Source organism: Salvelinus namaycush, unplaced genomic scaffold (assembly GCF_016432855.1).
Source record: "Salvelinus namaycush isolate Seneca unplaced genomic scaffold, SaNama_1.0 Scaffold37, whole genome shotgun sequence".
NCBI lineage: Eukaryota > Metazoa > Chordata > Actinopteri > Salmoniformes > Salmonidae > Salvelinus > Salvelinus namaycush.
Window position 1 is genome coordinate 601,154 of NW_024060674.1, and position 25,898 is coordinate 627,051.

Consider the following 25,898-nt stretch of genomic DNA (forward strand, 5'->3'; position numbering starts at 1 on the left):
CAGCTTGTTTACAGAATGTCGCCGACTGAAGTCCAGAGAACACATGAAGATAATATTAGTCCCTTTGACAAAGGGACAATAGGTGGTCAATCTGGAGGGTTGCTGTCCCAGTCCCAGTCCACATGGCTCTCTTCTCCCCTCTCTCCTCTCTCTCTCTCTCTTGCTCTCTCACCACCCTCTCTCTCTCTCTTCCTCCTCTCCCTGATCTATTCCCTCATACCACACTGTGAAGGAGGGAAGGGTGGATGAACTGTGGGTTGATGTAGGAGAAACCAGCGAAGTCGCTCTGGTCAATGTTGGCGATGACTAGCTGGTCTGGAGGGGTCAACATGGGCTGGGTGCGTGTGAAGAACTTGTCAAAGTTTTCTGCTCCTTTGCCACCCTGTGTGTGTGTGTGAGAGAGAGGGGGGAGGTAGAGGGAGAGACAGAGACATGGCTGATATTAGGCGGTAAAGGGAAGTACATTAAGTTGCCCACAGCAAGAGGATGTCTAGCTGTCACTTTTTGTGGGTGAATGATCTCATTACAACAGTATACTGTACCTCACGATACCTGCAGAATGATCTCATTATGACAGTATACTGTACCTCACGATACCTCCAGAAGGATCTCATTACAACAGTATACTGTACCTCACGATACCTCCAGAAGGATCTCATTACTACAGTATACTGTACCTCACGATACCTCCAGAAGGATCTCATTACTACAGTATACTGTACCTCACGATACCTCCAGAAGGATCTCATTACTACAGTATACTGTACCTCACGATACCTGCAGAATGATCTCATTATGACAGTATACTGTACCTCACGATACCTCCAGAAGGATCTCATTACTACAGTATACTGTACCTCACGATACCTCCAGAAGGATCTCATTACTACAGTATACTGTACCTCACGATACCTGCAGAATGATCTCATTATGACAGTATACTGTACCTCACGATACCTCCAGAATGATCTCATTATGACAGTATACTGTACCTCACGATACCTCCAGAAGGATCTCATTACTACAGTATACTGTACCTCACGATACCTCCAGAAGGATCTCATTATGACAGTATACTGTACCTCACGATACCTCCAGAATGATCTCATTATGACAGTATACTGTACCTCACGATACCTCCAGAAGGATCTCATTACAACAGTATACTGTACCTCACGATACCTCCAGAATGATCTCATTATGACAGTATACTGTACCTCACGATACCTCCAGAAGGATCTCATTACAACAGTATACTGTACCTCACGATACCTGCAGAATGATCTCATTATGACAGTATACTGTACCTCACGATACCTCCAGAAGGATCTCATTACAACAGTATACTGTACCTCACGATACCTGCAGAATGATCTCATTATGACAGTATACTGTACCTCACGATACCTCCAGAAGGATCTCATTACTACAGTATACTGTACCTCACGATACCTCCAGAAGGATCTCATTATGACAGTATACTGTACCTCACGATACCTCCAGAAGGATCTCATTACTACAGTATACTGTACCTCACGATACCTCCAGAATGATCTCATTATGACAGTATACTGTACCTCACGATACCTGCAGAATGATCTCATTATGACAGTATACTGTACCTCACGATACCTCCAGAAGGATCTCATTACTACAGTATACTGTACCTCACGATACCTCCAGAAGGATCTCATTATGACAGTATACTGTACCTCACGATACCTCCAGAAGGATCTCATTACTACTGTATACTGTACCTCACGATACCTCCAGAAGGATCTCATTACTACAGTATACTGTACCTCACGATACCTCCAGAATGATCTCATTATGACAGTATACTGTACCTCACGATACCTCCAGAATGATCTCATTATGACAGTATACTGTACCTCACGATACCTCCAGAAGGATCTCATTACAACAGTATACTGTACCTCACGATACCTCCAGAATGATCTCATTATGACAGTATACTGTACCTCACGATACCTCCAGAAGGATCTCATTACTACTGTATACTGTACCTCACGATACCTCCAGAAGGATCTCATTATGACAGTATACTGTACCTCACGATACCTCCAGAATGATCTCATTATGACAGTATACTGTACCTCACGATACCTCCAGAAGGATCTCATTATGACAGTATACTGTACCTCACGATACCTCCAGAAGGATCTCATTATGACAGTATACTGTACCTCACGATACCTCCAGAAGGATCTCATTACTACTGTATACTGTACCTCACGATACCTCCAGAATAAATGGAGACCAGAATTAGCTCTGTTTGTATGTGAACCCACACGGATACATCCGCCATGTAGCAATGCGGTGGATATGGTGTGAGGGCTAGGAGGCTTTTAGAGGGCTATTTTTAAACCTATGTATTCTTAAACCTCTGTAGGAGGGTTCGGTCACAAAGCCCCCACACCCGGGAAGTGTGTTTGTAGGAAAAGAAGGGGTTGTGATGGAGAGAGGTGGGATGGAGGGAGAGAGGGGTGGGTAGGGGTTGGGGTGTGGGTTTAGTTACAAAGCCCCCACGCCTGGTTGTGAGAGTGTGTTTAGCAATAGGAAGGGTGGCAAAGGAGGATGGTGGGATGGATGGAGGAGGGATGGAGGAGGGTAGATGGTGGCTGCAGCTGTGCTCTAGCAGTCTTTTAACCTCCCACAGTGACATATGGCTGCAGGCTCTCAGAACCACACAGGGTAGGAGATGAATCAGAGAGACACACACAGGCACGAACACACGCACGAACACACAGACGAACACACACACACACACTAAGTGATGCCTACATTTCTGCAGTGGCCAATTTAGTTATGGAAACAGACTCTCTAAAACTTTTCAAAATAGTTTTACAACTCTTTAGAAATATGATACAAACCTTATGAGTGATAGTGCACCTGAAGTGTGTGGCTGTGATGTTGTGCATCAGTGGTGAGTGGTGCTCTCCAGCCCTTTCCTGCAGTCAAATGACCAAATCGCCCTCTAGTGGCCTCATGGGTGGAATGTTATTAATATTTTTTAGAGACATATATTTTTTTTAAATGCAGAAAATGTTGTGTTTCTATGTCAAACGGTTTTGTTATATTTCAGGCTCCTGTGATGTATATAAAGTGTAATATTGGGATTTAAACTAAAAATGTAATACATTTCAACTCCATATCTGACATGGTACAGGTGTCATCTTCTTTTTAAGTCCATAACCATGTGTGTGAGGTGTATACTTTTCTTTCAAAGTAGATTTATTTAAGACTACCAAGAAACACTCCGTGTGACCCTGCTTTAGCCCACTGCAGTAAAAGGTTAAAGTGCCAATACGTGTTTGCTACATCCACTTTTTGACTTTTAATTTCATGATATTTCCCCATTGATTCTAGAGGAATATAACTTATAAAACCCTCAAGAGCTTAGTTAAATGTTTTTACTCCATCAGAACTCAAAATATAAGCTTGTTTAACTCCTTTGTTTATAAACAAAATCATTGTAAACAAACACTGTATCACCTCAAAACATGGTTAAAACTGTAATTTTGATATGATGGATGGTCAGTCTTTCTATCCATAGCTTTGTCTATGAATTTGAGAGTGGATACATTTCTCCAGCCCCATCACTTACTGTAGCTATCAGTGGCGGGGTGACGCTTTGTTATTGTTTGAACTGAAGATTTCCCCTTTAAAGAGACTTGTTATGATAGCAGTCTGTGCATGTGGATAAAAGGGTCTCTTTCATCTGATCATAGACTTCCAATAACTTCTGAAATGAGCCTACTAGCTGGGTAACTCACACACGCACGCACACATACACACCGTTTTAGGCTTGAATGGCGGTTGGATCTCTCTGTTGGCGAGGCGGACCCAGTCGATCCGTCTGAAGAAGGCCTGCTCCCGGATGTCCCTCTCGCCCTCCAGACCACAGCCCAGACGCTTTGACGGGTGCTTGGTCATGAACTGGAGGGTGGGGGAAGTAAAGTGATGGGGGGAGGGAGAGAGAGGGAGGGAGTGAGAGAGAGAGAGAAAGAGAGAAAGAGAGAAAGAGAGAGATAGAGAGAGAAAGAGAGAGAGAAGCCCATAACTGAGCATTAACCCATTATAGAAGCTACAATTGTATAGTCTTGACAACAGCAGTTCTTTATTACTGGTGGTCTATTGTGTAGCTTCCCTTCAACTCTTAAAGCCACTCTATATTTCCCTTTCCAATAGCCTTCCTTAATAACCTTATTTTTTATCCATATTTTCATTATTCAGAATCCAGCCTAAAAATAGAAAGGGGAGAAAATTGCAAATGATGGTTATCGATAATATGTATTTAGCGCCTATTTTATTAAACTCCAAATTGTCTCATTTACTAATGATTTCATAGATCATATAGATGTAAAGGTTGGAGGAGAGAAGGGTCGAGGAGACACGCCTCTGTTGTCACGACGACAATAGCATCAGATGATGAATTACTGTATATGTTCAGGAGCATGGACAGCGGGTGACATCATCCCTAAGTAACTGAACCAAAAACATTATTAAAAGACTTGATCTTCCCACCAAAATATCTAAATTGAATCTCTTCTGTGTGTAAATTGCTGAAAATTTCAAATTTCAATTGTACACTACCGTTCAAAAGTTTGGGGACTCGTAGAAATGTTCTTGTTTTTGAAAGAAAAACACATTTTTGTCCATTAAAATAAAATACAATTGATCAGAAATACAGTGTAGACATTGTTAATGTTGTAAATGGCTAATGTAGTTGGAAACGGCAGATTTTTTTATGGAATATCTACATAGGCATACAGAGGCCCATTATCAGCAACCATCTGTGTTCCAATGGCACATTGTGTTAGCTAATGCAAGTTTATCATTTTAAAAGGCTAATTGATCATTAGAAACCCCTTTTGCAATTATGTTAGCACAGCTGAAAACTGTTGTACTAATTAAACAAGCAATACAACTTCTTTAGACTAGTTGAGTATCTGGAGCATCAGCATTTGTGGATTCGATTACATTTTACATTTTTACATTTTAAGTCATTTAGCAGACGCTCTTATCCAGAGCGACTTACAAATTGGAAAGTTCATACATATTCATCCTGGTCCCCCCGTGGGGAATGAACCCACAACCCTGGCGTTGCAAGCGCCATGCTCTACCAACTGAGCCACACGGGACCATTACAGGCTCAAAATGCCCAGAAACAAAGCACTTTCTTCTGAAACTCGTCAGTCTATTCTTGTTCTGAGAAATGAAAGTTATTCCATCCGAGAAATTGCCAAGAAACTGAAGATCTCGTACAACGCTGTGTACTACTCCCTTCACAGAACAGCGCAAAATGCCTCTAACCAGAATAGAAAGTGGAGTGGGAAGCCCTGGTGCAACTGAGCAAGAGGACAAGTACATTAGAGTGTCTAGTTTGAGAAACAGACACCTCACAAGTCCTCAAAGAGTTGCAAAGAAAAAGCAATATCTCAGACTGGCCAATTTAAAAAAAAGATTAAGCTGTGCAAAAGAACACAGACACTGGACTCTTCACTGCCTAGAAGGCCAGCATCCCAGAGTCATCAACTTCACTGTTGATGTTGAGACTGGTGTTTTGCGGGTACTATTTCACGAAGCTGCCAGTTGAGGACTTGTGAGGCGTCTGTTTCTCAAACTAGACACTCTAATGTACTTGTCCTCTTGCTCAGTTGTGCACCGGGGTCTCCCACTCCTCTTTCTATTCTGGTTAGAGCCAGTTTGCGCTGTTTTGTGAAAACTGAACAACAGTTTTCAGCTGTGCTAACAGAATTGCAAAAGGGGTTTCTAATGATCAATTAGCCTTTTAAAATGATAAACTTGGATTAGCTAACACAACGTGCCATTGGAACACAGGAGTGACGGTTGCTGATAATGGGCCTCTGTACGCCCATGTAGATATTCCATAAAAAAATCAGTCGTTTCCAACTACAATAGTCATTTACAACATTAACAATATCTACACTGTATTTCTGATCAATTTGATGTTATTTAATGGACAAAAATGTGCTTTTCTTTCAAAAACAAGGACATTACTAAGTGACCCCAAACCTTTGAACGAAAGTGTATATATGCATGGCCATCCACAGAAAGAAGAGGAAGACTGTGTGACTTTGATACCAAGGAGACCAGGGATGGGCAACTGGTGGTCCGCTTTTGTAGGAACTTAGTCAGGATCTCAACTTACTGTTGAGAGTTACAATTGTAGAATAAAAAAGGAGCAATTTTGAAATGTGTTTGTGCATCAGCAGTTTTTTTCTTGTCATGTCAGTCACCGACAGTCACTCAATTAGCCATGTCAGCAAAAAAATGAGATCGGTAAGTTAGTCTAGCCAGCTATATTAACGTGTAGTAATCATGGTCAAATTACCGACCGGGGGCCCTTATTCATTTTTATTACTGAAAACATTTCTCATCACCCTATGGCAAAACGTGTAGAATTACAGGATAATAGCTGTAAAACCGCACATTTTTTTCTCTCCACCCACTACCAATTTTTGTTGAATTGCATGAAATGAGTTATAAAATTGCTAAAACTTCTCTCCGCCCCATGGGGAAATGTGTAGAAATGCAGCAAAACTTTTCTCTACGTTCCATGGCAAAACTTTTCTCTACGTTCCATGGCAAAACTTTTCTCTACGTTCCATGGCAAAACTTTTCTCTACGTTCCATGGTAAAACTTTTCTCTACGTTCCATGGCTAAACTTTTCTCTACGTTCCATGGCTAAACTTTTCTCTACGTTCCATGGCTAAACTTTTCTCTACGTTCCATGGCAAAACTTTTCTCTACGTTCCATGGCAAAACTTTTCTCTACGTTCCATGGCAAAACTTTTCTCTACGTTCCATGGTAAAACTTTTCTCTACGTTCCATGGCTAAACTTTTCTCTACGTTCCATGGCTAAACTTTTCTCTACGTTCCATGGCTAAACTTTTCTCTACGTTCCATGGCTAAACTTTTCTCTACGTTCCATGGCAAAACTTTTCTCTACGTTCCATGGCAAAACTTTTCTCTACGTTCCATGGCTAAACTTTTCTCTACGTTCCATGGCAAAACTTTTCTCTACGTTCCATGGCAAAACTTTTCTCTACGTTCCATGGCAAAACTTTGTTGGGGGGGGCAACAAAATTTCACGTAGGGTCCCAAAAGGCTGGGGCCGGCTCTGACTGCATGAGTGGTTTATGATGTGGTTATGCAGATCCGTGATCATGATGAGTTCAGATTTTTTGTGGCCCCCACCCCTATCCAAGTTGCCCATCCCTGAAGTAGACCCCTAGAGAGAATCAGATGCTCATTAGATTAGAACAGGACTCAGTATTAAATAGTTCAGAAACAAATCTTTGCTTCAACTCAATGGAATATAGTCATATGATAAGCATCCTTGTTGAATGTTAGGGAATAAAACCAATTATTGCGAGCTGTGTCCATGTTGTCGATTTCAAGTTGAAATAAAAGCCTACTGGACAGCACCCAGCCCTACGTATTGTATATCATTCTGTTTTTCAGTTGGAGCACGCCATCCAGTTCCAAATCACATTGGCACCGTTGTGTGGTGTCACAAATATATATGTGTTGCCTCACAAGCATTGTGTCAAATGCTTTGTACATGAGTTGAACAACCTATGTATAGGGTCATCGATGCCCATTTAAAATGACGACCCCATATCTCCCAGTGAGTTACTGTAGGAGAGATACAACCCATATCTCCCAGTGAGTTACTGTAGGAGAGATACAACCCCATATCTCCCAGTGAGTTACTGTAGGAGAGATACAACCCCATATCTCCAAGTGAGTTACTGTAGGAGAGACACAACCCATATCTCCCAGTGTGTTACTGTAGGAGAGATACAACCCCATATCTCCCAGTGAGTTACTGTAGGAGAGATACAACCCATATCTCCCAGTGTGTTACTGTAGGAGAGATACAACCCATATCTCCCAGTGTGTTACTGTAGGAGAGATACAACCCCATATCTCCCAGTGAGTTACTGTAGGAGAGATACAACCCATATCTCCCAGTGTGTTACTGTAGGAGAGATACAACCCATATCTCCCAGTGGGTTACTGTAGGAGAGATACAACCCCATATCTCCCAGTCAGTTACTGTAGGAGAGATACAACCCATATCTCCCAGTGAGTTACTGTAGGAGAGATACAACCCCATATCTCCCAGTCAGTTACTGTAGGAGAGATACAACCCCATATCTCCCAGTGAGTTACTGTAGGAGAGATACAATCCATATCTCCCAGTGAGTTACTATAGGAGAGATACAACCCATATCTCCCAGTGGGTTACTGTAGGAGAGATACAACCCATATCTCCCAGTGAGTTACTGTAGGAGAGATACAACCCCATATCTCCCAGTGAGTTACTGTAGGAGAGATACAACCCATATCTCCCAGTGAGTTACTGTAGGAGAGATACAACCCCATATCTCCCAGTGAGTTACTGTAGGAGAGATACAACCCCATTTCTCCCAGTGGGTTACTGTAGGAGAGATACAACCCATATCTCCCAGTGAGTTACTGTAGGAGAGATACAACCCCATATCTCCCAGTGAGTTACTGTAGGAGAGATACAACCCATATCTCCCAGTGTGTTACTGTAGGAGAAATACAACCCATATCTCCCAGTGTGTTACTGTAGGAGAGATACAATCCATATCTCCCAGTGAGTTACTGTAGGAGAGATACAACCCCATATCTCCCAGTGAGTTACTGTAGGAGAGATACAACCCATATCTCCCAGTGTGTTACTGTAGGAGAGATACAATCCATATCTCCCAGTGTGTTACTGTAGGAGAGATACAACCCCATATCTCCCAGTGTGTTACTGTAGGAGAGATACAACCCATATCTCCCAGTGAGTTACTGTAGGAGAGATACAATCCCATATCTCCCAGTGTGTTACTGTAGGAGAGATACAACCCATATCTCCCAGCTACTTACTCCCTTGCAGATGACGACAGCCTCCTTAGACATAGACTTGGGGTAGGACACGTTGTGCTCCATGATGGACTGGAACAACTCATCTTCATCCTCTCCATCGAATGGCGGCTTCAGGGAAACAACATACACACCTTATTCATTGATACAGTTGACAACCAAAATGTACACACGAGTGAGGGTCCATATGTTACTGCAATTTGCTTACTGAAGTTCCACATTTGTAGCAACATGGTTATAGTGGATAAGATATGAAAATAAGTTTACTGTACATGCAGTGCTTATGGTATACTTACAGTATATCTTTAAAAAGGACAAATAGCCAAATAAATGTGACCAATCATGTCTTCTGTCAATCCCCTTGTCTTTGTGATCTTAAACAGCGTGATACCACAGCTTTGTGTGCACGATACAAAGAGGGACCGGACTAGCCACCACTCTGAGGTGGAATAAAACAGAGGACAGGTGGGAACTGAGCCCTAAAATCCCAGCAGCCACTCAGAACCAACCTGTGGATCTAATTTCTCTGTGTGTGTGTGTGAGTTCCTTTAATGTCCCTCTGTGTAGTCTTTCATCTGTCATAGAAGTCATTGGTGTACAGTGGGTTCATATTGGCAATAGATGCTAGCCATAGTTCTCTACTGATCTGTTCAGATTGTCCCATCAGAATGCAATGCCATGCTTTGCCCTGTTATTGAGTGCTATTGTGACAACAACACCTTTAGCACACTCTGCCAACCCGGATGTCCTAGCCGTGTCTGAATCCTGGCTTAGGAAGACCACCAAAAACCCTGAAATTTCCATCTGTAACTATATCATTTTCCGACAAGATAGAACTGCCAAAGGGGGCGGTGATGCAATCTCCTGCAGAGATAGCCTGCAGAGTTCTGTCTTACTATCCGAGTCTGTACCCAAACAATTCGAGCTGCTACTTGTAAAAATCCCCCTTTCCAGAAATAAGTCTCTTACCGTTGCCCCTTGCTATAGACCACCCTCTGCCCCCAGCTGTGCCATGGACACCATATGTGAATTGATTGCCCCCATCTATCTTCAGAGCTCGTGCTGCTAGGTGACCTAAACTGTGACATGCTTAACACCCCGGCCATCCTACAATCTAAGCTTGATGCCCTCAATCTCACACAAATTATCAATGAACTCACCAGATACAACCCCAAATCAGTAAACACGGGCGCCCTCATAGATATCATCCTAACCAACTTGCCCTCCAAATACACCTCTGCTGTTTTCAACCAAGATCTCAGCAATCACTGCCTCATTGCCTGCATCCGCAATGGGTCTGTGGTCAAACTACCACCCCTCATCACTGTCAAACGCTCCCTAAAACACTTCAGCGAGCAGGCCTTTCTAATCGACCTGGCCCGGGTATCCTGGAAGGAGATTGACCTCATCCCGTCAGTAGAGGATGCCTGGTTATTCTTTAAAAGTGCCTTCCTCACCATCTTAAATAAGCATGCCCCATTCAAAAAATGTAGAACCAGAAACCAAGAGATATAGCTCTTTTAATCTGGACCCCTACATATCAGCCGGGCTAGACAATCTGGACTCTCTCTTTCTAAAACTATCTGCCGAAATTGTTGCAACCCCTATTACTAGCCTGTTCAACCTCTCTTTCGTATCGTCTGAGATTCCCATAGATTGGAAGGCTGCCGCGGTTATCCCCCTCTTCAAAGGGGGAGACACTCTAGACCCAAACTGCTACAGACCTATATCTATTCTACCCTGCCTTTCTAAGGTCTTCGAAAGACAAGTTAACAAACAGATTACCGACCATTTCGAATCCCACCGTACCTTCTCCGCTATGCAATCTGATTTCAGAGCTGGTCATGGGTGCACCTCAGGCATGCTCAAAGTCCGAAACGATATCATAACCGCCATCGATAAGAGGCATTACTGTGCAGACGTATTCATCGACCTGGCCATGGCTTTCGACTCTGTCAATCACAACATTCTTATTGGCAGACTCAACAGCCTTGGTTTCTCAAATGATTGCCTCGCCTGGTTCACCAACTACTTCTCTGATAGAGTTCAGTGTGTCAAATCGGAGGGCCTGTTGTCCGGACCTCTGGAAGTCTCTATGGGGGTACCACAGGGTTCAATTCTCGGGCCGACTCTCTGTATACATCAATGATGTCGCTCTTGCTGCTGGTGATTCTTTGATCCACCTCTACGCAGACGATACCATTCTGTATACCTCTGGCCCTTCATTGGACACTGTGTTAACTAACCTCAAGACGAGCTTCAATGTCATACAGCTCTCCTTCCGTGGCCTCCAACTGCTTTTAAATGCAAGTAAAACTAAATGCATGCTCTTCAACTGATCGCTGCTTGCACCTGCCCGCCCGTCCAGCATCACTACTCTGGATGGTTTTGACTTAGAATATGTGGACAACTACAAATTCCTAGGTGTCTGGTTAGACTGTAAACTCTCCTTCCAGACTCACATTAAACATCTCTAATCCAAAATTAAATTATAATCGGCTTCCTATTTCGCAACAAAGCATCCTTCACTCATGCTACTAAACATACCCTCGTAAAACTGACCATCCTACCGATCCTCGACTTTGGCGATGTCATTTACAAAATAGCCTCCAACACTCTACTCAACAAATTGGATGCAGTCTATCACAGTGCCATCTGTTTTGGTGGTCCCGTGTGGCTCAGTTGGTAGAGCATGGCGTTTGCAACGCCAGGGTTGTGGGTTCATTCCCCACGGGGGGACCAGGATGAATATGTATGAACTTTCCAATTTGTAAGTCGCTCTGGATAAGAGTGTCTGCTAAATGACTTAAATGTAAATGTTTTGTCACCAAAGCCCCATATTCGACCCACCACTGCGACTTGTACGCTCTCGTTGGCTGGCCCTCGCTTCATATTCGTCGCCAAACCCACTGGCTCCAGGTCATCTACAAGTCTCTGCTAGGTAAAGCCCCGTCTTATCTCAGCTCACTGGTCACCATAGCAGCACCCACCCATAGCACGCGCTCCAGCTGGTCACCCCCAAAGCCAATTCTTCCTTTGGCCGCCTCTCCTTCCAGTTCTCTGCTGCCAATGACTGGAACGAACTGCAAAAATCACTGAAGCTGGAGACTCTTACCTCCCTCACTAGCTTTAAGCACCAGCTGTCAGAGCAGCTCACAGATCACTGCACCTGTACATAGCCCATCTGTAAATAGCCCATCCAATCTACCTCATCCCCATACTGTATTTATTTATTTATCTTGCTCCTTTGCACCCCAGTATCTTTACTTGCACATTCATCTTCTGCACATTCTACCATTCCAGTGTTTAATTGCTATGTTGTAATTACTTCGCCACCATGGCCTATTTATTGCCTTACCTCTCGTATCCTACCTCATTTGCAGATGCTATACGTAGACTCTTTCTACTGTATTATTGATTGTATGTTTGTTTATTCCATGTGTAACTCTGTGTTGTTGTATGTGTAGAACTGCTTTGCTTTATCTTGGCCAGGTCGCAATTGTAAATGAGAACTTATTCTCAACTAGCCTACCTGGTTAAATAAAGGTGAAATATATATTTTTTTAAACAACGCCAAGGATGTGGGTTCAATTCCAACAGGAGACATACTGTATGGTATCATACCTGGCAGACTGAGTCTATGGATTTCAAAGGGTTGCTTCAAGTCTCTAAGTATGACCATGGGTTACATTTGTTAATTTAGCAGACGCACTTATCCAGGCTTGCTGGATGGAACTTACAGTGAATACATGTTATTATTAATGTCCCCAGCCAGAATTGAACCAATGACGCTGGTGTTGCATGCTCCACAATCTTACCAACTGAGCTACCTAAGACCATAATCAGGACCGACATCAATACACGGATGACCTAACCATGTCGGGGAAACCGCAGTGTCCATAGTACATGGGTGAGATTTACCATTTCACCCCTTCGGTTGAGTTGAAGGGCTCAGTTCTCTGTTCTGATTAAGGGTATTGTCTTGTGTTAGATTTAACAGAGGGAAATTACAGATGTCAAGATGACCTCCCCTCAGCAGACAAGAGGTGTATCAAAGCACTACACCATTTCCATTGCCAGGCAACTGAAGTGGTAATGAAGTGGAGTTTTCAGAAGTGTTCGGTAATGACTACTGATTGTGTGTGCGGTTGTGTGTATGTGTGTGTGTGTGTGTGCGCGCGCATATGTGTGGTAATCATCTCATCTTGAATTAACAGAATAATGGGCCTTAAGAGTCCTGTAAACCATTAGGAGAGACTTTAACAAACTGTCCTGTGTGTGTGTATGCCTGTGTGTGTGTGTGTGTGTGTGTGTGTGTGTGTGTGTGTGTGTGTGTGTGTGTGTGTGTGTGTGTGTGTGTGTGTGTGTGTGTATGTGTGTGTGTGTATGTGTGTGTGACTCAGAGGTGGCTGGTCTGGCCAGGATGGGGTAGTTTATGTTTTAGATGAGTTAAATACACCATATTGTCAGTAAATGGCATCCACAGGTATTCATCAAGGACACCAATCAAGGACACCAGTGTACGGTATGTCTCTGAAGAAACGGTGTCATAAGAGGTGCAATACGGGGAACTCCTGCTACAGACTCAGTGTTATGGTGCCAATCTTTCCTATTCCTTTGGGATTCAGGCGTGCAGATATCCCCATACATATAGACCAGCATGACCTATACATATAGGCTAGTAGGACCCATACATATAGGCTGGTAGGATCCATACATATAGGCTGGTAGGATCCATACATATAGGCCAGCATGACCTATACATATAGGCTAGTAGGACCCATACATATAGGCTAGTTGGATCCATACATATAGGCTAGTAGGACCCATACATATAGGCTAGTAGGATCCACACATATAGGCTAGTAGGATCCATACATATAGGCTAGTAGGATCCATACATACTGTATAGGCTAGTAGGATCCACACATATAGGCTAGTAGGATCCATACATATAGGCTAGTAGGATCCACACATATAGGCTAGTAGGATCCACACATATAGGCTAGTAGGATCCACACATATAGGCTAGTAGGATCCACACATATAGGCTAGTAGGATCCACACATATAGGCTAGTAGGACCCATACATATAGGCTGGTAGGATCCATACATATAGGCTAGCAGGATCCACACATATAGGCTAGTAGGATCCACACATATAGGCTAGCAGGAGCCATACATATAGGCTAGCAGGACACATAAATATAGGCTAGTAGGAGCCATACATATAAGCTAGCAGGAGCCATACATATAGGCTAGCAGGAGCCATACATATAGGCTAGCAGGAGCCATACATATAGGCTAGCAGGATCCATACATATAGGCTAGTAGGATCCACACAACAGATGTTGTGAAATTTGGACTATGGACATAACATGAGGCCACATTTGATCTATTGAACAATAGACTTCCATCTGACAAATATACTACTGCACGTACCTGTCCCGCTAGCATCTCGTAGAGGAGAACCCCATAAGCCCACCAGTCCACTGATTTCCCATAGGGCTGATATGCAATGATCTGTCAGGAGAGAGGAGAGAAAGGTGAAAGAGCCACATTACATTAATAATATACTGCTGGAGGCCCAACCCAAACCCACCCACTATTCCATTGTGGGACCAGCATGTGGGAACCACTGCAACACATGTGAATTTCATATTTACCCAGGTTTTCTCTGCCTGCAATTTCAGTAAAGGACAGTAACTCTGCTCTGAGCTACGTTAACAGCAGTAGCAGCACATAGGATTATTCTCTTCAAAACTTCCACCACACCACCCACCATTATTACAGTGGGCTATGTATATCTGCCATAACAAAGGACTATTTTCCTACCATCCAATTTACCAGTCCACATGTCCACCCACACACATTGTACAGAAACACACAGAAGCTCTTGCGCTCGCACACACACGCTCACTCGGATACATAAACAAGCATGCACACACACACACACACACACACACACACACACACACACACACACACACACACACACACACACACACACACACACACACACACACACACACACACACACACACACACACACACACACACACACACACACACACACAGGGTCTACTGTTGGACATCTCCATTAAAGGGATTATCCAGTATTTTTGTATACTTTTTAGCCAGTAGTTCTGAAAGTAGAACTCTCGAGCCAAAAGTGGTCCCCAGAAATTGTGTACTATGTCACATATTTGACCGACCACCTCGATTCGGTCCGTTAGCCCTGCTCGTCTTTGTCTAGGATTCACATGAGGCCATGTAGTAAACATACACTACATCAAATAAAATCCACGTTTATTTGTCACATGCACAGGATACAGAAGGTGTAAACGGTACAGTGAAGTGGTACAGCCTCTCTGGAATGTCTCCGTTCATGACCCCTTATCTCTGGCCCTCGGCATCCTCACCCCTACCTCTTCATTTCTTCCCTCCTGTCCCCCTCAGTCTCTCCCACTCTGTCTCTCCCACTCTGTCTCTCCCACTCTGTCTCTCCCACTCTGTCTCTCCCACTCTGTCTCTCCCACTCTGTCTCTCCCACTCTGTCTCTACCTTCAGTCCCTCCCACTCTGTCTCTACCTTCAGTCTCTCCCACTCTCTCTACCTTCAGTCTCTCTCACTCAGTCTCTCCCACTCTGTCTCTACCTTCAGTCTCTCCCACTCTCTCTACCTTCAGTCTCTCTCACTCAGTCTCTCCCACTCAGTCTCTCCCACTCTGTCTCTACCTTCAGTCTCTCTCACTCAGTCTCTTTCACTCAGTCTCTCTCACTCAGTCTCTCTCACTCAGCCTCTCTCACTCAGCCTCTCCCCTCAGCCTCTCCCCCTCAGTCTCTCCCCCTCAGTCTCTCCCCCTCAATCTTTACCTTCAGTCTCTCCCCTCAGTCTCTCCCTTCAGTCTCCCCCATCAGTCTCTCCCCTGTCTCTCCCCTCAGTCTCTCCCCATCAGTCTCTCCCCACCAGTCTCTCCCCTCAGTCCCCCCACCCCCGTGGTCCTCACCTCTGGGGCGATATAGTCGGGGGTACCACAGAAGGTGCGTGTGACCATGCCTTCATACATGTTCTCCTTACACATGCCAAAGTCTGCTATCTTAATGTGGCCCTCAGAGTCCAGCATCACGTTGTCCAATTTGAGGTCCCTGTGATAGAGGGATCAAAGTAAGGGAGAGAGATAAAGAGCAAGAGAGACAGAAACAGAGAGAGGGAGAGGGGGAAAGGAAGCCAGAGAGTTGGAGAGAGAGAGGGATTGAGAGTGAAAGAGAGAGAAAGGGGGATTAGCGTTGAGGTGTGGAAGGAAGGCGTTTGAGAGTTGAATTGTATGTCAGCTGTCATTTGATTAGGGAGCTGGCGTGTTGTTGACTGAATTATTACTGTCGGTTCTTTCTGAAGGAGGCAGAAGATCAGAGGGAGGCTGAAAATGTTTGAAAAACATAAATATTTTGTTTTTCTGTCCTCAACACGCATTCAACACACTAAAACACTACAACAGACAATCATTCTTTGGCCTCTAATCAGCTGTGCTCCTACAGCAGCCCGCCTCCACTTTTCTTTTTACCATTCCTTCGCTTCTACCTTCCTTTCTAGCGTCTTTCTGCTCCTTTGCCTGTTCATTTGCATTCACTCTGTGTTTTACAGTAGCCCTTTAGTCCTGTGTCTTATATCACTGTGTTTAAGCCCTATGTTTTATATCACTGTCCTTTAGCACTGTGTTTTATATCACTGTCCTTTAGCCCTGTGTTTTATATCACTGTGTTTTATAGTAGTCCTTTAGTCCTGTGTTTTATATCACTGTCCTTTAGCCCTGTGTTTTATATCACTGTGTTTTATAGTAGTCCTTTAGTCCTGTGTTTTATATCACTGTGTTTTAGCCCTGTGTTTTATATCACTGTCCTTTAGCCCTGTGTTTTATATCACTGTCCTTTAGCCCTGTGTTTTATATCACTGTCCTTTAACCCTGTGTTTTATATCACTGTCCTTTAGCCCTGTGTTTTATATCACTGTCCTTTAGACCTGTGTTTTATATAACTGTGTTTTAGCCCTGTGTTTTATATCACTGTCCTTTAGCCCTGTGTTTTATATCACTGTCCTTTAGCCCTGTGTTTTATATCACTGTCCTTTAGCCCTGTGTTTTATATCACTGTCCTTTAGCCCTGTGTTTTATATCACTGTCCTTTAGCCCTGTGTTTTATATCACTGTCCTTTAGACCTGTGTTTTATATCACTGTCCTTTAGCCCTGTGTTTTATATCGCTGTCCTTTAACCCTGTGTTTTATATAACTGTGTTTTAGCCCTGTGTTTTATATCACTGTGTTTTAGCCCTGTGTTTTATATCACTGTGTTTTAGCCCTGTGTTTTATATAGCTGTGTTTTAGTCCTGTGTTTTATATCACTGTCCTTTAGCCCTGTGTTTTATATAACTGTGTTTTAGTCCTGTGTTTTATATCACTGTCCTTTAGCCCTGTGTTTTATATCACTGTACTTTAACCCTGTGTTTTATATAACTGTGTTTTAGCCCTGTGTTTTATATCACTGTCCTTTAGCCCTGTGTTTTATATCACTGTCCTTTAGCCCTGTGTTTTATATCACTGTCCTTTAGCCCTGTGTTTTATATCACTGTCCTTTAGCCCTGTGTTTTATATCACTGTCCTTTAGCCCTGTGTTTTATATCACTGTCCTTTAGCCCTGTGTTTTATATCACTGTCCTTTAGCCCTGTGTTTTATATCGCTGTCCTTTAACCCTGTGTTTTATATAACTGTGTTTTAGCCCTGTGTTTTATATCACTGTCCTTTAGCCCTGTGTTTTATATCACTGTACTTTAACCCTGTGTTTTATATCACTGTGTTTTAGTCCTGGGTTTTATATCACTGTCCTTTAACCCTGTGTTTTATATAACTGTGTTTTAGTCCTGTGTTTTATATCACTGTCCTTTAGACCTGTGTTTTATATAACTGTCCTTTAGACCTGTGTTTTATATAACTGTGTTTTAGCCCTGTGTTTTATATCACTGTCCTTTAGTCCTGTGTTTTATATCACTGTCCTTTAGTCCTGTGTTTTATATAACTGTGTTTTAGCCCTGTGTTTTATATAACTGTCCTTTAACCCTGTGTTTTATATCACTGTACTTTAGTCCTGTGTTTTATATCACTGTCCTTTAGTCCTGTGTTTTATATAAATGTCCTTTAGCTCTGTGTTTTATATCACTGTCCTTTAACCCTGTGTTTTATATAACTGTGTTTTAGCCCTGTGTTTTATATCACTGTCCTTTAGCCCTGTGTTTTATACCACTGTCCTTTAACCCTATGTTTTATATCACTGTCCTTTAGCCCTGTGTTTTATATCACTGTCCTTTAACCCTGTGTTTTATATAACTGTCCTTTAGCCCTGTGTTTTATATCACTGTCCTTTAACCCTGTGTTTTATATCACTGTCCTTTAACCCTGTGTTTTATATCACTGTCCTTTAACCCTGTGTTTTATATAACTGTGTTTTAGCCCTGTGTTTTATATCACTGTCCTTTAACCCTGTGTTTTATATCACTGTCCTTTAACACTGTGTTTTATATAACTGTGTTTTAGCCCTGTGTTTTATATCACTGTCCTTTAACCCTGTGTTTTATATAACTGTGTTTTAGCCCTGTGTTTTATATAACTGTCCTTTAGCCCTGTGTTTTATATAACTGTGTTTTAGCCCTGTGTTTTATATCACTGTCCTTTAACCCTGTGTTTTATATCACTGTCCTGTAGACCTGTGTTTTATATCACTGTGTTTTATATCACTGTCCTTTAGACCTGTGTTTTATATAACTGTGTTTTAGCCCTGTGTTTTATATCACTGTCCTTTAGTCCTGTGTTTTATATCACTGTCCTTTAGACCTGTGTTTTATATAACTGTGTTTTAGACCTGTGTTTTATATAACTGTGTTTTAGCCCTGTGTTTTATATCACTGTCCTTTAGCCCTGTGTTTTATATATGTAACGGCAGCCTTCCCTCTCTTCATGAGAAGAGGAGAAGTGGCAGGGATCGGACCAACACGCAGCGTAGCCAGTGCTCAACTTGTTTAATTACGACAAATAAAACGTGAACACTTACAAAACAAAATAACAAATGTGGCAAACCGATACAGCCCTATCTGGTGCAGAGAAAACACAAAGACAGGAAACAACCACCCACAAATCCCCAACACAAAACAAGCCACCTATATATGATTCCCAATCAGGGACAACGATTGACAGCTGCCTCTGATTGAGAACCATATTAGGCCGAATACAGAAACAGACAAACTAGACACACAACATAGAATGCCCACCCAGCTCACGTCCTGACCAACACTAAAACAAGCACAACACACAAGAACTATGGTCAGAACATGACAATATAACTGTGTTTTAGCCCTGTGTTTTATATAAATGTCCTTTATCCCTGTGTTTTATATCACTGTCCTTTAGTCCTGTGTTTTATATCACTGTCCTTTATCCCTGTGTTTTATATCACTGTCCTTTAACCCTGTGTTTTATATCACTGTCCTTTAACACTGTGTTTTATATCACTGTCCTTTATCCCTGTGTTTTATATCATTGTCCTTTAACCCTGTGTTTTATATCACTGTGTTTTAACCCTGTGTTTTATATCACTGTCCTTTAACACTGTGTTTTATATCACTGTCCTTTAGCCCTGTGTTTTATATAACTGTCCTTTAGCCCTGTGTTTTATATCACTGTCCTTTAGTCCTGTGTTTTATATCACTGTCCTTTAACCCTGTGTTTTATATCACTGTCCTTTAACACTGTGTTTTATATCACTGTCCTTTAACACTGTGTTTTATATCACTGTCCTTTAGCCCTGTGTTTTATATAAATGTCCTTTAGCCCTGTGTTTTATATCACTGTCCTTTAGTCCTGTGTTTTATATCACTGTCCTTTAACCCTGTGTTTTATATAACTGTCCTTTAGCCCTGTGTTTTATATAACTGTGTTTTAGACCTGTGTTTTATATCACTGTCCTTTAGCCCTGTGTTTTATATCACTGTCCTTTAACCCTGTGTTTTATATCACTGTCCTTTAACCCTGTGTTTTATATAACTGTCCTTTAGACCTGTGTTTTATATAACTGTGTTTTAGTCCTGTGTTTTATATCACTGTCCTTTAGCCCTGTGTTTTATATCACTGTCCTTTAACCCTGTGTTTTATATAACTGTCCTTTATCCCTGTGTTTTATATCACTGTCCTTTAACCCTGTGTTTTATATAACTGTCCTTTAACACTGTGTTTTATATCACTGTCCTTTAACCCTGTGTTTTATATAACTGTGTTTTAGCCCTGTGTTTTATATCACTGTCCTTTAACCCTGTGTTTTATATCACTGTCCTTTAGTCCTGTGTTTTATATCACTGTCCTTTAACCCTGTGTTTTATATCACTGTCCTTTAACCCTGTGTTTTATATCACTGTCCTTTAGACCTGTGTTTTATATAACTGTCCTTTAGCCCTGTGTTTTATATCACTGTCCTTTAGCCCTGTGTTTTATATAACTGTCCTTTAGCCCTGTGTTTTATATCACTGTCCTTTAACCCTGTGTTTTATATAACTGTCCTTTAACACTGTGTTTTATATAACTGTGTTTTAGCCCTGTGTTTTATATCACTGTCCTTTAGACCTGTGTTTTATATCACTGTCCTTTAGACCTGTGTTTTATATCACTGTCCTTTAGCCCTGTGTTTTATATAACTGTGTTTTAGCCCTGTGTTTTATATAACTGTCCTTTAGACCTGTGTTTTATATAACTGTGTTTTAGCCCTGTGTTTTATATCACTGTCCTTTAGACCTGTGTTTTATATCACTGTCCTTTAGACCTGTGTTTTATATCACTGTCCTTTAGCCCTGTGTTTTATATAACTGTGTTTTAGCCCTGTGTTTTATATCACTGTCCTTTAACCCTGTGTTTTATATCACTGTCCTTTAGCCCTGTGTTTTATATAACTGTCCTTTAGCCCTGTGTTTTATATCACTGTCCTTTAGCCCTGTGTTTTATATCACTGTACTATAGCCCTGTGTTTTATATCACTGTCCTTTAGCTCTGTGTTTTATATCACTGTCCTTTAGCCCTGTGTTTTATATCACTGTCCTTTAGTCCTGTGTTTTATATCACTGTCCTTTAACCCTGTGTTTTATATAACTGTGTTTTAGCCCTGTGTTTTATATCACTGTCCTTTAACCCTGTGTTTTATATCACTGTCCTTTAGCCCTGTGTTTTATATCACTGTCCTTTAGTCCTGTGTTTTATATCACTGTCCTTTAACCCTGTGTTTTATATAACTGTGTTTTAGCCCTGTGTTTTATATCACTGTCCTTTAGCCCTGTGTTTTATATAACTGTCCTTTAGCCCTGTGTTTTATATCACTGTCCTTTAACCCTGTGTTTTATATCACTGTCATTTAGCCCTGTGTTTTATATCACTGTCCTTTAGCCCTGTGTTTTATATCACTGTCCTTTAACCCTGTGTTTTATATAACTGTGTTTTAGCCCTGTGTTTTATATCACTGTCCTTTAACCCTGTGTTTTATATCACTGTCCTTTAGCCCTGTGTTTTATATCAATGTCCTTTAGCCCTGTGTTTTATATCACTGTCCTTTAGACCTGTGTTTTATATCACTGTCCTTTAACCCTGTGTTTTATATCACTGTCCTTTAGCCCTGTGTTTTATATCACTGTCCTTTAACCCTGTGTTTTATATCACTGTCCTTTAGCCCTGTGTTTTATATCACTGTCCTTTAGCCCTGTGTTTTATATCACTGTCCTTTAGTCATGTGTTTTATATAAATGTCCTTTAGCTCTGTGTTTTATATCACTGTCCTTTAGCCCTGTGTTTTATATCACTGTCCTTTAGCCCTGTGTTTTATATCACTGTCCTTTAGCTCTGTGTTTTATATCACTGTCCTTTAGTCCTGTGTTTTATATCGCTGTCCTTTAGCCCTGTGTTTTATATAACTGTCCTTTAGCCCTGTGTTTTATATCACTGTCCTTTAGTCCTGTGTTTTATATCACTGTCCTTTAGCCCTGTGTTTTATATCACTGTCCTTTAGCCCTGTGTTTTATATCACTGTCCTTTAGTCCTGTGTTTTATATCACTGTCCTTTAGCCCTGTGTTTTATATCACTGTCCTTTAGCCCTGTGTTTTATATCACTGTCCTTTAACCCTGTGTTTTATATCACTGTCCTTTAGCCCTGTGTTTTATATCACTGTCCTTTAACCCTGTGTTTTATATCACTGTCCTTTAACCCTGTGTTTTATATCACTGTCCTTTAGCCCTGTGTTTTATATCACTGTCCTTTAACCCTGTGTTTTATATCACTGTGTTTTAGCCCTGTGTTTTATATCGCTGTCCTTTAGCCCTGTGTTTTATATAACTGTCCTTTAGCCCTGTGTTTTATATCACTGTCCTTTAGTCCTGTGTTTTATATCACTGTCCTTTAACCCTGTGTTTTATATAACTGTGTTTTAGCCCTGTGTTTTATATCACTGTCCTTTAGCCCTGTGTTTTATATCACTGTCCTTTAGTCCTGTGTTTTATATCACTGTCCTTTAACCCTGTGTTTTATATCACTGTCCTTTAGCCCTGTGTTTTATATCACTGTCCTTTAGCTCTGTGTTTTATATCACTGTACTATAGCCCTGTGTTTTATATCACTGTACTATAGCCCTGTGTTTTATATCACTGTGTTTTAGCCCTGTGTTTTATATAACTGTCCTTTAACCCTGTGTTTTATATACATGTCCTTTAGCCCTGTGTTTTATATCACTGTCCTTTAGACCTGTGTTTTATATCACTGTCTTTTAGCCCTGTGTTTTATATCACTGTGTTTTAGCCCTGTGTTTTATATCGCTGTGTTTTAACCCTGTGTTTTATATCACTGTCCTTTAGACCTGTGTTTTATATCACTGTGTTTTAGCCCTGTGTTTTATATCACTGTCCTTTAGCCCTGTGTTTTATATCACTGTGTTTTAGCCCTGTGTTTTATATCACTGTGTTTTAGCCCTGTGTTTTATATCACTGTGTTTTAGCCCTGTGTTTTATATCACTGTGTTTTAGCCCTGTGTTTTAGTTAATCTACCACTATCTGTTGTTGGAGCGTCAGAACACTAAACGGAGAGCTGGAGCGATGGAGGAATGAGTTGAATGGAAATGACTTTTCAGTTGGAGTCCTCATAGAGGACATGTTGACCTCAGCCTCTCTCGTTCCACTCTTTCTTTCTCTTGCCGTTTTATTTTTCAAGGAGTCAGGTGATTAATGTGAGATGAATGCTGCAGTCCTCTGGGCATTCAGACGTCACAGCAACACACTGAGTACTGACAGAACCACAATGATGGAGATAAAACAGATCTTTCTCTCTCTCTCTCTTTCAACCTCACTCATTCCATATCTCTACCTCTATATTCCTCCCCATTTACATCTCTGTCTTTCCTTTCTTAATAACTAATTCTCTCTTACTATTGCTTTTGTCTCCATTCTCTAACTCTTTCCCTGTAGCCTACATTATTCTCCATGTACAGTATCTATGTACAGTTGAAGTCGGAAGTTTACATACACCTTAGCCAAAAACATTGAAATTTTCACACTCCTGACATTTAATCCCAGTAAAAAGTTCCTGTTATAGGCCAGTTAGGATCACCACTTTATTTTAAGAATGTGAAATGTCAGAATAATAGTAGAGAGAATGATTTTTTTCAGCTTTTATTTCTTTCATCACATTCCCAGTGGGTCAGAAGTTTACATACACTCAATTAGTATTTGGTAGCATTGCCTTCAAATTGTTTAACTTGGGTCAAACGTTTCGGGTAGCCTTCCACAACATTCCCACAATTAGTTGGGTGAATTCGGGCAGAGCTGGTGTAACTGAGTCAGGTTTGTAAGCCTCCTTGCTCACACATGCTTTTCAGTTCTGCCCACAAATATTCTATAGAATTTGAGGTCAGGGCTTTGTGATGGCCACTCCAATACCTTGCCTTTGTTGTCCTGAAGCCATTTTGCCACAACTTTGGAAGTATACTTGGGGTCATTGTCCATTTGGAAGACCCATTTGCGACCAAGCTTTAACTTCCTGACTGATGTCTTGTGATGTTGCTTCAATATGTCCACATACTTTTCCTTCCTCATGATGCAATCAATTTTGTGAAGTGCACCAGTCCCTCCTGCAGCAAAGCACCCCCACAACATGATGCTGCCACCCCCGTGCTTCACGGTTGGGATGGTGTTATTTGGCTTGCAAGCCTCCCTCTTTTTCCTCCAAACATAATGATGGTCATTATGGCCAAAGGCAGACATTCCATTTTATTTTTATTTTATCAGACCAGAGGACATTCCTCCAAAAAGTACGATCTTTGTCCCCATGTGCAGTTGCAAACCGTAGTCTGCCTTTTTTATGGCGTTTTTGGAGCAGTGGCTTCTTCCTTGCTGAGCGGCCTTTCAGGTTACGTTGATATAGGACTCGTTTTACTGTGAATATAGATACTTTTGTACCTGTTTCCTCCAGCATCTTCACAAGGTCCTTTGCTGTTGTTCTGAGATTGATTTGCACTTTTCGACCCAGGTAAGTTGGTTCTCTAGGAGACAGAACGCGTCTCCTTCCTGAGCGGTATGACGGCTGCGTGGTCCCATGGTGTTTATACTTGCATACTATTGTTTGTACAGACGAACGTGGTACCTTCAGGCATTTGGAAATTGCTCCCAAGGACGAACCAGACTTGTAGAGGTCTACAATTTTTTTCTGAGGTCTTGGCTGATTTCTTTTGATTTTCCCATGATGTCAAGCAAAGCGGCACTGAGTTTGAAGGCAGGCCTTGAAATACATCCACAGGTATACCTCCAATTGACTCAAATTATGTCAATTAGCCTATCAGAAGCTTCTAAAGCCATGACATAATTTTCTGGAATTTTCCAAGCTGTTTAAAGGCACAGTCAACTTCGTGTATGTAAACTTCTGACCCACTGGAATTGTGATACAGTGAATTATAAGTGAAATAATCTGTCTGTAAACAATTGTTGGACAAATGACTTGCGTCATGCACAAAGTAGATGTCCTAACTGACTTGCCAAAACTATAGTTTGTTTACAAGAAATTTGTGGAGTGGTTGGAGTTTTAATGACTCCAACCTAAGTGTATGTAAACTTCCAACTTCAACTGTACATCTCTTAGCCTCTTCCTTTCTCCCTTTCTTTATCTTTCCTGTACTTCTCCTTCTTATATCTCACTACATCTACAATGAGTCTCTCAATCTATATTTATATAACCTTCTAAGCTAACCTTTTCAGCATGCAGATATAAGATACAGCTATTATAAACAAGCCAGGCAAAGTTGCAGCTCAATACTCAGCTTTCACAAACAGCAATTTCTCCCTGTGCCACTTTAGTTGTCCCTGATGTGTTTTGTATTTCAGTGTGGGACTAATTTCTACACTACACCGGATAAGGAAATCCCCCAAACCAGTGTAGAGATGAATATGGTTCCTCCAGGGAGACTTTCACACCCACCTGTATACAACACCCTTTCTGTGCAGGAAGAACAGACCCACAGCGATCTCTGCAGCATAGAACCTACAATGGCAACAACATGATCACTTAGAAACATGGAAAAGCATGTAGATATGTGAAAAGTGTGATGATTTTTCAAAACAGTAGATGTTACAGAAAGGTATAATACCAGGTTGATAATACAGTACATCCATTTACAGAGAGCTGAATTTGAGGATATAGATGCTGTATTACTGACTTTAAACCTGTCTTATAGGTGAGCTAGGTCTATATATATGGCTCGGGCTATAGCCAGTGACAACAGACTGTAACTTACACTGCCTGTGGCTCCTTGAACTTGCCCACACGCTGAATGTGGTACATGAGGTCCCCTCCATTAATATACTCCATCACAAAGTACAGACGATC

The 25,898-nt window shown here is 41.6% G+C and overlaps 1 protein-coding gene across 1 annotated transcript; it reads right to left on the reverse strand.

Annotated features, from left to right (window-relative positions):
* Positions 1 to 214: 214 nt before the first annotated feature.
* Positions 215 to 25,898, reverse strand: LOC120040633 (protein kinase C alpha type-like; the record flags this gene model as incomplete). Its single annotated transcript, XM_038985713.1, has 7 exons — positions 215 to 382; positions 3,820 to 3,960; positions 8,958 to 9,065; positions 14,397 to 14,477; positions 15,964 to 16,102; positions 25,491 to 25,553; positions 25,807 to 25,898. Coding segments are annotated over 7 exons (792 nt in total), but the record flags the coding sequence as incomplete, so codon positions are not given.